Source organism: Typopeltis vanoorti, chromosome 11 (genome assembly GCF_054136105.1).
Source record: "Typopeltis vanoorti isolate ZY-2024b chromosome 11, IOZ_Tvanoo_1.0, whole genome shotgun sequence".
In the NCBI taxonomy this organism is placed as follows: domain Eukaryota; kingdom Metazoa; phylum Arthropoda; class Arachnida; order Uropygi; family Thelyphonidae; genus Typopeltis; species Typopeltis vanoorti.
In genome coordinates, this window is record NC_143559.1 from 140,348,506 (window position 1) to 140,364,457 (window position 15,952).

At 35.6% G+C, this 15,952-nt stretch overlaps 1 protein-coding gene across 1 annotated transcript in view; it reads right to left on the minus strand.

The window, feature by feature from the left end:
- Nucleotides 1-9,229, minus strand: part of LOC150102121 (alpha-2-macroglobulin-like) — a 72,890-nt gene extending 63,661 nt beyond the window's left edge. Inside the window, exon 1 of the mRNA XM_090399978.1 lies at nt 9,166-9,229. Within this exon, the coding sequence (XP_090256104.1) occupies nt 9,166-9,229 (64 nt within the window). The remainder of the gene's footprint in view (nt 1-9,165) is intronic.
- Between the last annotated feature and the right edge of the window lie 6,723 nt (nt 9,230-15,952).

Genomic DNA, 15,952 nt, shown 5'->3' on the forward strand with positions numbered 1-15,952 from the left:
GTGACGGATGTTTTGGATAAGGGAGATTCATGTACAGTGATTTTCTTCAAGTTTGCAAAGACATTTGATATGTTGCCATAATGATAGATTGGTGTAAAAGCTGCAGCTGATGGGATAATATATTGATTGGCGATTAGCTTTCTCAGAAATACGAGAAGTTGTGCATGATGGAGCAGTGTCTGAGAAAAGAAAGGAAACCAGTGACTTACCTCAGTGTTCTGGTATTGCACCCCTACTGTTTAACTTATTCGTTAATGATATTTCATGTCGATTGACTGGGGATCTTCAAATGTTTCTAGATGACGCAAAGATAGATAGAATTACCAGTAGTATTGCTGATACTGTAGAAAGAACTGAATGGACTTTTAGATTTGACATATGACTGGAGTTATATTTTTGATAATAATAAATGCAAGCTGTGATACCTGTGGATAGAGATTATACTGGTGGAGCTGTACTTCAGGAAGATTGTATTGGTAGAGGTGAATTTCAAGAGGTTAATGAGATTCGGTTTCTTGGAATGATAAAGTTCCGAGGGCAAATTGCAAGTATTGCAAAGCCTGCATCATATTTCTGCTGTGATAAAAAGCACATTGACAAGTAGAGATAAGGAGGTGGTGAGGACTTCTATATAAGGTATAGAAAGCTCCGACCACACATGGACTATTGTGCTCATATTTGTTTCTCTGGTTTTCGGAACACTACAGAGGGTCCAAAGATGCAAAAGAGATATCAGTACTCTGGAATGTTGGATACCAAGAGTTTGAGAGAATGTGGATTACAGACGTTGGTATGTTAGTTAAGGGATTCTACCAAATTAATACAGAAGGCATTATATAAAGAGTAGATGCTGAAATGCAAAGAACGAGAGGCCATCCCTGGAAGCTGTATAAATATGGGGTGAAGAAAAGTGTGAGGAGTAGATTTTTACGTGGAGAATTGTTGGTAAGTGGAATGCATTGTCAATGCAGGAAGTGTCAATAACATCAAGGGTCATTATGATAGACAGGTTGCTGATTGAGTGGGCCTTCCATGATGAGTCTGTTGACTCCATGGATGTTACTGAAGATAATACTAATAAATAAATAATTTATTTATTAGTATTATCATTATAATATTATGTCATTATCTATTAACCAAAACATTATTGAAACCAAAATAAAGCTCATGTATTAACAAACGCACTTATAGCTATTAAAAGATAGATCAACAACAGGTACTGCGTTATACAGGATTATGGTCATTCAAATTGTGCACACTTGGGTGGTAAGTGGATCATAGCTTGAAAACATTACAGATTAACACTTTGAGTCCTATCTATGTTAGTACCTTGAGTCCCAGTAGTTCTAGGACTCAAAGTGTTAATCCTGGTGTTCATATTGGAATATATGCAGTCTAAACTAATCTTATTAGTCCCGCAGATTTTTCTCTCTGTCTTGTCGTAAGAGTAGTGAAAAGTTCCTAGTGGAATGCGCCAGAAATCTTTGTTGAGACACGTGTTGAGAGTGAATTTGTTTTCCTTAAGTCTCCTCATGCCTCCAGCATGCTTTTCGATGAGCTCATCAAGATTTGTCAATTTCTCTGCAGTAACGAGTTACGCCACCGGTGATAAACTTCGGAGTGTTCAGATGGATAGCGTCTGATCTTAAAAGTGGGAGTAGTGATTCTTTCAATTGCTATAGTGTGATTGGGAAAATAAACGATGTACATAAACAAAAAACAATAACCGATGTAAACAATCAGTTGGATTAATTTGCCTCTCTTTGCAGTCAAGTAAATGCAGCATGCTTGTAAAAGCCTGCCTTGATCTCTCTATGTACTAGGATGGGTGTTAATAATGAAACAACATATATAGAAGGGATGGATTCAATTAGGACAACACATTTTGTTGTTATCCAATCCAGTAAGGATCCCTCATTAATCGATTAAATATTCAAATTCTTAAGGATATCTTGCTGACAGAAAATTATAGGAGGAATGTAGAGGAGTGTTTTTAGAATACTTTCGAAGAAAAGACAAATACTAAGTAGTCCACCAATGGTGCTATTGTATACGGTAAAGGGGGCGAGAATGTTCTGAATAGTGACGGAGAGCGAGCGAGCAAATGGCTGATCTGTAAATTGAGAAGGAAGCAAGTGTACTGAATTGAATGTTGGAAAGCGTGAATGGATGTGCCTATTGATTCATTTCTATTTATTAGCATAGGTAGAGTGCAAAGCTTGTGTTATTCATTTATTTATTTTTGTTTCATCTATTGAAGAAATGCGAAATTTTCCAGTCGGATAGCTTTGGGAAATTGGTTAGAAAATTTGTTTTTATATCTTTTCGTTCTATTCATTAGAATTAGTCTTGTGGGAGTATAATTTGTGGCAATTATCGATTGTATATACAGTACATGAATATTCACTGAAACAAAAAGTATAATATATAAGGTTGTCGATGACTGTGATTTTCAGGCTTCGACATTTGTACAGTAAATAAGGTCACTGTCCATACATTATCTCTCCAAGATGTTCAATAAACAGCACTGGAGATAAAAATCTGCGGTTAATCACATGCGTGGAAAATAATCAACCTTATCTGAGCAATAAAAGTGTCGAATTTAAAAAAGAAAAAAATCCTTCATTTTAATGAAAAGTGTGGTTTATAGAACCTCACCTTTTTCCATGAGCAACCTGAGCAAATAGGAACCACGTCACAGCACTAATGAGGATGGCGCACGACATCTTTTCACCCAATTTCTAGTGCTGAAAGATATCCAAGTACACAAAATTATTCATAAAATAAATTAGATTGTTGTTTCGCAGTTAATAAAGTTCTTAATGGATGTAAAACAGAGTAATTTATCATATATGTACTACGTAAAATACATCAGCATTTCGGCAGAGTTAGAAGACTGGATGGCCTCTTGGAAAGAGGATATTAAGGGGGTGAGAATTCAATACTGCTGTTGCAGAATATTTATGAATGCGTGTAGGTAGTGGATGATTTCCAACTTTATCCTTCCTGTTTATTGACGGCCTGAAGTACTTTGAAATACTTCTGTTTTGCTGTAGAGTCAGAAGTCGTGCCAGGGACTGTTATAAACGTTTAGAAAATGTAAAAAGAAGGCATGTAATAACCGTAATATATAATTATTATTATTATTATTATTACTATTACATACCGTATTACAACAATATATAAATGAAATACATACCATATAACAAGACCTCAGACTACTAATTATATCACATATAAATACAATAATCACTACGGAAAGGCCACGCGAAACTTCTACATCCCAGACATGATAAACAAATTACCTTTTGAATACAGAAACCTTACAAACTACAATAGCCCGAAAAGAGCTCTAAGGACTTAATGAAACACAATAAAATGAACTTAATGGAACACAATATATTCGTTCAGGCTTCCAGTTCCAAGTTATCGTGTGTGGGGGGGGGGGGTGAATTTCTCAAGCATAGATTTCGTAGCTTCCCAACATGATAAATAAATTACCTTTTGAATACAGAAACCTTACGAACTACAATAGCCTGAAAAGAGCTCTAAAGACACACTATCAACAAGAAACACGCACTCAAAATACCATACAAACTTAATGAAACACAATGTATTCGTTCAGGCTTCCAGTTCAGCAACGCATCAATACATTCCAAGTTATTGCGTGTGTGTGTGTGTGTGTGTGTGTGTGTGTGTGTGTGTGTGTGTGTGTGTGTGTGTGTGTGTGTGTGTGTGTGTGTGTGTGTGTGTGTGTGCGTGTGCGTGCGTGCGTACGTGCGCATGCGCGCGAGCGAATTTCTTAATCATAGATTTCGTAGCTTCCCAACACAGCAAAAAAAAAAAAAAAAAACAATAAATAATACCCAACTGGTGTCATCCTCAGAAAAGCTTACAAATAAGCTTCGAGGATGAAAGCAGAGAAATTAGTTCTCATCCAAGATGTATCATATGTAACCAAATGTATGTAATGTAATTTAAAAAAATAAATAATTACTTTACATTGTATGTTTGTGAGAACTAGGAAATATAATATTTAGATTGCATATGTGTAAATACTGTTGTATAATCACATCTTCAAACTTTGAAAAAAAAATAGTAATCTACAGCACGTAATATTATATAACTTGAAAGATTCTGAACTATATAATTGTAAATTATTACTGTGATTGTTTTTTTTTTAAAACAGCAATAAACAATGTTATCATCATTATTATTGAAATCCCATTATATGTTTCGCTTAGTGCTGAACCTTGTAAAAGAGTATACTAAATAGATGATCATTGTTTACATGTAAATATTTGAGAGATCAATAAAAAAAATAAATAAATAAAATTTATTGTTATCAACAGACCTCCGTGGAGTCAAGAGAATTATCATGGGAGGTTCTACTCTCATATGCGCAGCTCATATCTCGACATAAATGCACTCAATGTCCCTCTGTATTCAACGCATACTCAGGCAGTACATTCCAATCACCCACCACTCTCCATACAAAAAATCTGTTCCTCACACCAACCTCGTACCGCTTCCAGGGATGGCCTCTCGATTTCTCCGTCTCCAGATATTCTGTGAAAATTCTCCTCGCTAATATGGTAATTAGTCCTCACAATGTTTACCTCTAGAACATGTCTCCCGTCTTCCTTCTATCCATTAGGCTCTGTAATTTGAATTTTCTGAATCAGTCCTCATATTTCACATTCCAGAGACCAGAAATCAACTTAATCAATCGTCTCTGGACCTTCTCCAACATCTCATCGTCTTTTGAAAACATGGCGACCAAATCTTTGTATAGTAAATCATATCCGACCCGAACAAAGTCTTCTCTTTAATATTACTTTCTGTAACTGTGAGATCAGCTGTCGAATTCTTGGATGAACAGTTAAAACCAGAGTTTTACTGAGGGGAAAAAACTACTGTCAGGTTCTAAAGATATTCTGTCTCTTTCTTTTTCTCTCCCTCTCTCTCTCTGTATATATGAATGAATGATGAATGAATACCCTACTGGAGTTAAATTTAAATTTCTTCCACTGACAGAGTGCTTTTCATTTATGTTTTTTTTCCTCATCCAGCATCATCCACAGCTATTGTTTTATTGATCTCCCACTCTTTCAAAGAAAACAGATATTTGACATACATCGTAATCCTGCATCGTAGGCATATCCATATGCCTAAGGTAATTTGTATAAATCATAATAATTAATATATGCTAATTCATTGGTACTAATTTTAAATGATGGCAAACCATTCTGTGAGTGAATAACCCCGTTTAGAAATGAGTTGTCTGGTTTGCATGAATGAGATCTTATCGGCAACTCTACTTATTTCCTCTTCATCGGTTGTTTCGTGGTCGCCTGGTTCGAATAATTAGACGTTGATTCCTATCATTTCTACACACTAGAGTTTGCTAAACCCAAGTCATATTAGCAGCATGTTTGGACAGTGATCCGGATTATCTTTCTTTCTTCTTTATGTAATTCTAAAATCCACTTGCATCTGTCTCAGATTATTTCTTGTGCGCTAAATTTAATAATTATAATACTGAGAGCATCCGTAAACAATTTCCAGACAAACCTCTATTTCATCCCTAACACTCCATATGTTTGTCTAATAAGAACACGTGATATCTTGTTCCCTTAGGTTTCGGCACGATAATAACTTCTTTAAAAATTCAAATATTTTATCCCTTACTTTCAACCTTCTATTTCAACGAATAAATCCGTGACCAGAAATGACTCAGCAGCCCAAAGATTCATCGCATTCAATGATGCCTTAGTGAGTTCCGATATAATTAGTAATAATCGAACAAAGTCCGATTTTTACTGTAACTTTAAGTAATTTTATAAGCGATTTAGACTAGTATTAAGGCTGGTTTACTTGTAATAACTATTTAAATTAACAGTGTTATTACAGTCAGCATTGTAAACGTTTCGTGCATATAAGTAATAATCTGTTTTTTTCAATAATAATATTTTTATTAATATTTTTATTAATACAGTATTATATCCACATAGCAATGCTCATATACTAAGTGGTAATACTGTTACGTTATTATATTGCACATAGCTATATTCATATATAGCATCTCAATAGTATTACACTTTAATAATAGTAATGCCGTTGTTATTACATTCCACTGTCATCTGTTACATAGTAATATTATCGCATTATTACATTGCATGTGAATATGCGACATCTTAGTATTATTATATTATTACTTTTTTACTTAGTGATATATTTCACAGTAATGTTATAACACTATTACATTTACACAGTAATATTTATGAATAAAATAATGTAGAAGAATGGAAATAATTACTGATTAACTTAACTTTGTGTTGTTGTTATTCTTAGTGTTTGTTGTTGGAATTACTACGTTTTAAGTTTCACTTTCCATAGTTCGGCTATTAATGTTCTGTAGATGATAAGATGTTTTACCTTATATAGCAAGTTGTTGAGCAATGTGGGTATAAGGTGCACCCTCACAACCGCTCAATACAGATTACGATTGCACATGGTGGTGTAGAAGATAGTGTTTGGCCTTGTTATGAATATGCTTCTCTGTTATTACGATAATCTTTGCTCAAATAGTGCCTTTGTAATAGGAGGCAGTGTCTTTGATTCTTTATACTTAGGATTTTATGTTTTGCCAATAAGGGGTTCGGTTATTGTCTGGTATGCATAGGGTCTCCAAAGCACGTTGAGATATTCTTCGGTAGAAATTTTCTAAATTTCATAAGTAGATATTGGCATACACATTTACTGTATTGGTTCACTAATTCCCCGATATATGACATTTACGCTGATTAGCCTCATAGCGTTTGCTTGGAAGAGTTTACAGCAATAGTGCATACTTTGTAATGAATGCTTGTCTAATAAAATAATAATAACAAAGGAAAAAGTACTAAATATAGTAGATTCATAAAAGAGTACAGGGAGAAATAAATAGCTAAAAGATCGAATATTTGAAGAATATCGAAGGGAATGTTATCAGTCGCTTCACTTAGCAAGGGATTCAGTAGGATAACACCAAGAAACAGAAGGTCTGGTAATTGCTGCTCAAGAATAAACGAATGCGGTCAGGACAGAGATTGAAGAGATATAACATATAACAAATATAACAAATACAGACTGTGCAGAGATAAATAAGAGATAGTGGACCATCTAATTAGTTCTTGCAGCAGATGTCCATACAGACTACAAACAGCGAAATGGTTGGTTAGCAAAAGCCGTACACCGGACCTTGGAATAAAATACTATTTCCCAACTTCTAAAACACCTTGGGATCGCACTTTGTTTTTGAAAATGAAAATGCCAGGATATTATGCGACTTCAAAATTCAGAACGTCATACATCATGAACAAGCCAGCATTCGAATCGCATTCGAATATCAGCATTTGTGGATTATTGATATGGAAATACAAGCGACAGTAGGAAAAAACAAAAGATAGTATGAAAAACTAGTCAATTATAGGGATATGGAGATTGAAATTCAACGACTTTGGAGCAAGAAAGTAACAACAGTTCCGGTTGTCATAGGAGCCGTAGGAGCAAAAACTGAAACATTTATGAAACATCTGAAAAATTTCAGCTTCCCAGATATGACACCAACTCAACTGCAGTAAACAGCACTTTTTGGGACATCTCTTAGTTTATGAGGACATCAAGTCGATTCCTAGGCCTTTGAATAAAACCCGAATTGGATACATTTGTCAGTCAAAGATTTCATTATGCTACTTCGTGTTTCTTTTTACTGCTTGACTGTGAACCCCCCACACATGATGTGCGTGTTTGGGAGGGAGGGTATATATTCCACACGCCAGAGGGAAAAGAACTGATAGCAGATCATCACCGTATGTGACGATTTGGTAAAGTGCTTTGGTCACTGCGCTCACACAGTGATTTTTCTGTCTAAATTAGTCTGTCGAATTGTGGCTATGAATTAGGTTTTCCCCTGGGCACTCCGGTTTTCTCTTTGCAAAATACAAATCGACCTCGTGCATAAATGGTAGCAATTTCATGTTCGACCCAGGTATAAATATTGAAATATTGATTTGCCTAATTCGGCGTCAGACTTAATATTCTTCGGGGGTTTAAAAGTAGGGTGAAAATCTGTATGTCGAGTTACTAGCTGACGACGGGTATTTCAATGCCAGTGCTACAACTTTGAGATCTCTCTGTGCTAACATTGATCCATTTTTAAACTCATAGGATAAATTAGGTACAACTTGGTAGTTACAACTAAAGGTTTATTGCGGCAATATTCGGTTGCCAGAGACCCTTTGGCAACACGCGGTATCATAAGAAACTGCGATTGGCAATTGATCAACAAACACTATGTATTGAGCATATCTTACCATAATGAATGAATGCTAAACCAATTACTCAGTTATAAACCATCGTGAAAAAGAAGTGTAGGTTGTCCATTGCTATGACTTGCCGATGGTTCGCTCTTGACACTGAAGCAATTATTTAGGTCGATTGAATCACAGTAGGCCTAAATCATTGAAGTGGAGGATGATGATGATTGTCATAATAACGATATCTATGAGGATGATATCATAACATGCGATTGCATTTTCCGTTTAAAGCAATGAAAATTATTGTAGCATTGCAAGCCATTGAATTTTTACATCGAAAATTTAGAGCTAAACAGACAGAAGCTTGCCTTGTGTATACATTTATTCCAACATTATTCTGTTGTGATATACTACAATTCACAATGCTAAAGGAGCTACGATCTTGAACCTTCTCAGAGAATCGGGGAAACAATTGTTAATACATATAAGAGGGATTTAACCTCATCATTATCATTGCATCAAGAACTTATGTATATATTTTTATTGGTATAAAATTTTCGAGCTAGCATGAAGAGCATCTTCTGTAAGACTCAAATTTTACAACAAGACTGCAGCAAGTAAGCATTTTTATCAACATTTCAGGATCCTTGGTACTTTGTATAACGTGGGAAGTATATGATTGAAATGTGTAATAGCACAATTGGCATGTTTAAATATCCACTGAATCGATGCGGCAAGAACATGCCAGTAACGGTTTTGCCGCAAGTAAATGTCGTGCCACACGTGTGAAAATATTCACCCAAGTGTGGTGGCAATCACGAGCTTAATCTTTCATAAGAAAGTAGAAAGAAAGAAAGAGACTTACCTGACTCTTCGTCGACTCTGCAATCTCCCGGACACACTCTTCCTTGTGAGTTCTTTAAATACATTTCTTTCCTCGTTGCTCAACATTACACCGTGAAAACAGACAGTGACCTCCTGCTTCTCCGAATGTGAAATACCTGCCGAAAGCCATTCAGAAACTTGATTTCATTAAAGACATCCGCGTTGTTTGGCTCAAGAATGCACCTCGCGTTGTTAGCGATGAAGTGCAATTTTTTACAAGTGACTTTCCTGTATTAATAACCAGTGACTTCATGCTTTTGACACTGGGTTGTTGTTGAATGCAATTTTCCGTGAAAAGTGCACCGAACGGTGCCAACTAAGCCAAGTGCATCCAGAGAGCACGTGAGAGAGAGAGAGAACGAGAGAGAGAGAGAGAGAGAGAGAAAGACGGAGCTTCACTCGTAATCAGGTAGTATATTTGATATTACCGAATGGCTTCTTATATATTTTTTCTTCTTCTTCTTTCTCCTCTAGATTTTTAATCTGTATTCCTCGCAAGGAAGAATGATGCACATTACTTTGGGAATATTAGTATTGACTTGAGTTGACACAATGTACATTACTTGTTACATAATCTGAAGGCGCTGCTCTTGTAACGAAACAGCAGATCACGCAGACAGATATCCACTCGAGTACTTGGCCGCAAATTTAAAATAGACGACAATAATTTTCAAAATTGATAAAATACTAATAGGAAAGACTGTTTTATTATTTTCAATATATTTCACACTGCAATACTTCGCTTTTATTTTATTTATTTTTTTAATAGAGACTTTGATTTTTAATTTATATATTTTACATTTTAATACAAAATTCAGCACTGAGTACTGCATGCATTAACAACACACACCGGTGATAATTATGTAATTGCGAGATTAATACCACACAGCAGTAGCATGCTCCAGACTACTATAATTCGAATCTAAGGGATCGATATGATCCTTCAGAGATTCGGACGTTATTTAATGTACTCCAAACTTCCTGCGGCACGATTTCAGCTAACTTACTATAAGATAAAAGGACTGAAAGGAACTTCAAGTTTCCATCACGATGTTTTTGGAAAGTAAATGCAAAGAAGTAAGAATAAATAAAGAATAATGCGCGTACTGTTACTTTGCATATTATATAAAAGTAAGCAGCTCACACCGAAGGTAACTGGATTGAGTACTCTTATACTAAGGCAATTGAACAATACAGAAAGAATGAAGGCAATTTCGTAACGTCAATGAGACTGAAACATTACTCACTTTTATGTACAGGGACAATACTGCACCAGAAAGAAAAAACAAATCTGGTGTAGTAGTGTCTCTGTAGATAAAAGTGAGTAATGTTTCAATCTCATTAACTTCAAGAAATTCTAGAAGTAGATTTCTGTGGTTAAGCAGTTCTGTAGGTAGTGTTCGGTATTGAGACCACATTGTAATATCAAGAGTTTATTAAAAATAAACAATTAAAAAACAGACACCTTTCGTGCGTGGTAAGGCTCACAACCTCAGCGGTAATAGCACATAAGACGTTTACATAACAAAAGCTTATTGACGATTATAACTTCAAAACGGGTAAACAAATTCATAAACCAGAAGACAAATGGTAAATTCGTTGTATGCATGTTGGAACATTGCGAGTTGTCACGTTCTGTGCTTCACGTGTGTTATATTCTAAGTCTGTGGCAGTTAATGTTTTGATGAAGGCAGACCACACTTGATGTAAAATCAAGTCTTGATTTTTATTGCTTGATTCATATATATATATAAGTTTTCTTGTAAAACAGTTACGATCAATATATGACATTTTTTCCTGTTGCCAGAGTATTTGATGAGAGTATTTGTAGCAGTTATGTAGAATATCAGGCCTGATTTATGCTTTCTTCTTTTTTTCGATGTCTTTTAAGTGTTCAGACACGCGGATCGCTGCTGACCTTCCAGTCTAGCTTACACATAGCAAGTGCCACAAGAGTAATGAATATCATAGATGCCTGTTTTACATGAGGTGATGTGGAGGTTTTAATAGATGAAAGAATCTTGACATTTTTTTAAAAAGTATTGTCAAGAAATTGTCTTCATCCTTTCTTGAAGATTGCTTCTGATTTCTCATTTCCGATCACTCCGTTAAGAGAAAGAGAGAGAGAGAGTGAAAGATTCCTGATCCCAGGAATGTGAAATGGCTGCACTTTTTTGCGCACGGTACCTAGAACAGCAGACAACCTTGCAAGAGCTTACGTAGAAACTAATTCATTGCAATTAATTCAATGTTTTTTTTTGTCGCGATGTAAGAAGATAAGTAGGCTACAAAGATATATTTGCATGGCGTTCAGCTGGACTATATTATTATTTTTACGTCTGTGATAAATATCAGATCTATGAAGCGTCACTCTACTTCCAACAGAGCCATTAAACCAAAAAACGATAACTAAAAGGTGTCAGGATCATCTGACAAGCATAATAAAATGCTTCGTAGAATGGAATCTGAGAAATTACACCTCAACTGAGAACAAAATAGAAAAAAAAATCATCCATTTATTACAAGTACGGCATTTAAATACATTAAAGAAAAATTTTTAAATACCGTGAACATGTAATTTTATTCAACTGCAACTATATATATTAGTTGCAGTTGAATAAAATTTGAATTATACTATATAATTAGTTATTCATTATACAAGATAATGGTCAGTGATAATAAAACGCATATTATTCCAATATGCGTTTAAAATACATAAAAATAAACAAAAATAGTAAAATTTTTATTGAAATTTAATGTAGCAAATGAACCACAAATGAACTAGCACAGTGTACAAAGCACAGTTTTGTAAACTAATATGTTGAAATATCACTCACGATGATTATTTTATATATGTGAATGTTTCGATTTCAATAAAAAATATTGTTACCTTTAAAATTATTATCATTATTATTATTCAACCATAAAAGAAGCAAAACTTCTCTCTGCAATACTTCAAATCAAACCAAACAAATGCCCAGGAACTAATGGAATAAGACTAAAGGATATCAAGCAACATGCAACTTGCTTAGGTCCTGTCCTACTAAAATTAACAAATAAAATATTTAAAACAGGACTGATACCAAGTTTGCTAAAGACCGCCATAATCACACCCATAAAACAACATGGAAAAAGAAATTTAATCAGCAATTACAGACCCATAGCAACATTACTAATTATGCCCAGACAAACATCAAATTATGGAGCGGATCGTACTGAGAAAACTCACAGCATATACAGAGACCTTTCATATTATCCCAAAAACACACTATGATTTTCAGAAAAATAAGGGAACAACATCTCTCTTGGAGGACTTTACAGACGTAATTAATACCGCCTCAGACAAAAACAAAATTGCTATGGTAGCCTTTATTGATCTAACTAAAGCATTCGATACACTTACACATCAAACATTGTTATTAAGCTGACGCATGTTGGAATAGACGGGCCTCTTCACAGGTGGTTTACAAACTACCTCCAAAATAGAAAGCATATCACACCTATCGGGGCAAACCAAAGTAGAGAACTTCCAGAAACCTGTGGAGTGCCACAGGATGCTTTGCTCTCCACAACTCTATTCAACATTTACACGCACGATATTAATCAGCTACCTCTCAAAGGTATCACATTCCAATACGTAGCCGATACAGCGATAATATCCAAATATACTCCACTCTCCAACATCCACTCTCCAACATAAAAAACACACAGAAAACCACTACAATCACTCAGATTGATACAATACGATACCTTGGAGTTTACTTCGATGCAGATATGAACCGGAATATTCGCATAAACCATCTACACAACAAACTCCGAACAATAAGTGCAAACTCTACAGGTCTAATTATATCACATATAAATACAATAATCACCACGGAAAGACCAGACGATGCTTCTGCAGCCCAGACATGATAAACAAATTACCTTTTGAATACAGAAACCTTACAAACTACAATAGCCTGAAAAGAGCTCTAAGGACATACTACGAACATGAAACACGCACCCAAAATACCATACAAACTTAATGAAGCACAATACATTCGTTCAGGCTTCCAGTTCATCCCCTCATCAATACAGTCCAATCATCGTGTGTGTGTGTGTGTGTGTGTGTGTGTGTGTGTGTGTGTGTGTGTGTGTGTGTGTGTGTGTGTGTGTGTGTGTGTGTGTGTGTGTGTGTGTGTGTGTGTGTGTGTGTGTGTGTGTGTGTGTGTGTGTGTGTGTGTGTGTGTGTGTGTGTGTGTGTGTGTGTGTGTTCGTGCGTGTGCTTGCGAGAATTTCTCAATCATAGATTTCGTAGCTTCCCAATACAGCAAAAAAAAACAATAAATAATAACCAACTGGTGTCATCCTCAGATAAGCTTACAAATAAGCTTCGGGGATGAAAGTTGAGAAATTATATCTCATCCAAGATAAAAGAAAAGAATTATGTATCATATGCAACCAAAGGCATGGAAAGTACGTATCATATGAAAACCAATTTATGTAATGTATGTATTATATGTAAACAAATTTAAATAATGTTGTATCATATGTAATCAAATATATGTAATGTGTGTGATAACTGTAACAAATGTATGTAATGTAATTAATGTAATAAAAAAATAAAAAAATTATTATGCATGGGTAGCTTCACAGTGTCCACAAACTCATCGCAAGAGATCCGTTACGCCAACTGTCAATACCTCTATAACATATTCACCGACAAAGAACGCAGAAATGATTGTGCTAAACTATTCCACTCAGCCACCACTCTCCAAGCAAAAAATTGACTCCTCACTTTTTCTAAACGTTTCTAACCACACTCTTCTTATTTTGGAGGGAAGAACTGGTTTTCCACATAATCGTCAAGTGTGGAAATAATATCTCCGCATCAGTGCTATTAAAGCTCTTAAGCAACTTGAATGTCTCTCCGTCATATGCGCCTCCTTAACTGCCTATTAACCAGCGTCTGTAACACAAATATTTAATCTCTACTCACATGGAACATCTCACAGGCCTGCCACCCTCTTGATCACTCGTCTGTGAATCGCTTCCACCCTCTTGCACATTCGCAACGGACTTAGGCGACTTCTGTTCTCAATAATTGGGATGAGGCCTTATCAAAGCCTTGCGAGGGGTGTAACCAGGGAACCCTCTTTGCTCTTTTAGCCACTTTTGCAATGTGCCCTCTGAACGTCAACGACCCACCACCAACACTCACAAATCCCTAGAATCCCCAGCACCCCCAATTTCCTGAAATACACTTCCATGAGCATGGTACAAAAATAGTAATCTTTTCACGCCAAATCCATACGCTTATTCTTTACAGCTTGTCATCTCTCTTTTTCCCATTCTCCAGTCTGTTTAAATCATTCTGTAAAATATGAACATCATCTTATCGACTACTGCTCCCTCTAGTTTCGCATCCCCTCAAATCATTTCTAATATAAATAATGTATAACTTATAGTTTTTTAACTTCAGTGTGATGATAACTGAAACTTTTATTTGATATTCTCTTGGATATTCTAAGGAGAGGTTTGTATTTCCGCTTCAGCTGGAAACTCCATACCGAATTCTTCAATAAACCGCGGAATATGATTAGTGCAGGTAAAAATGCATGAGACATAACATTAAGAAAGTGTACCATCGTTGGTCTGTAAAAATTGTAGATGATGGATTTTCCCTTTCATATTATGATCCACTGATAATTGTCGTTATATACCATCTGATTAGCGAAATGCATTCATTTCTAGGCGCAGATAGTCGAATGGTACTTAATTGGCAAAGCTGTTTCGATACCCATCAGTTTAAACAGGATAATCGTTTTCTGAATATTCATTTTTGTTCGCTTTATTATATCACAACCATTACATCAGACGTGTTAATGCTATCCTTAAATTTCTCACGTCAGTCGAGAAAAAAACTCTTACTGTATCATCTGCATAGTTGACTAGGTTCCCTTTCAATTCCCTTGAACAGTGGCCGTTTGCGTAAATTAGAAATAAAATGGATCCCAGAACTCAGTTCAATACGATTGAACTGAGTTCTGGGATGATTGATGAGTTGAGTCGGTCAAATTTAAACTGGTTTCTGCTTGTTTTCTACATACCATAGGATACGTTTTCACGTGCAGTGTGCGGTTTTAATAATATGGCATCATCAACAGGGTTAAATGCCTTCTCTATGTCTAAGAAGCTTTTTTGTGCGATTATTATTATTATTATTATTATCATTATTATTATTATCATTATATATTATTATCGAGAGGGCGCTTTAGCAGCAAGCGGTCGCAAGTACGCTATTTCGATGCTCCCATATTTTAAGTTGCAAAGTAGATCTTTTCTTGTGAATTAAACTTTAAAGTACATCAGTGAATTCCGTTCTTCAAGACGAACATATCGATGTAAAAACTGTAAGTATCAGTTAAGTAATAAGCAAAATATAAGTATTCAAAGTTTGAAGTATACGTTGGTCAACTACGCGAGAAGAGAACAAAGGAAGTCGCCATATTAGAAATTACAGCAAGATCGTCAAACAAGAAATATGAAGTTCTACAAATGCCAAGAAGACCTAAAAGGGGAAGAAAACCACGTGACATGTAGGAACTGCCAGAAAAACATGCATTTTCTATGTTCAGGATTGTCTGAGGCTACTTGGCAGCGAAAATCAAACAAGAATCATGACGAGTGGAAGCGTCCCCATTGCAGAGACAACAAAGGAATGTCGCCTTCGACCGCAGGCAGAAAACAGCCAATGCAGAAAACAACCGCAGGCAGTAAACAGC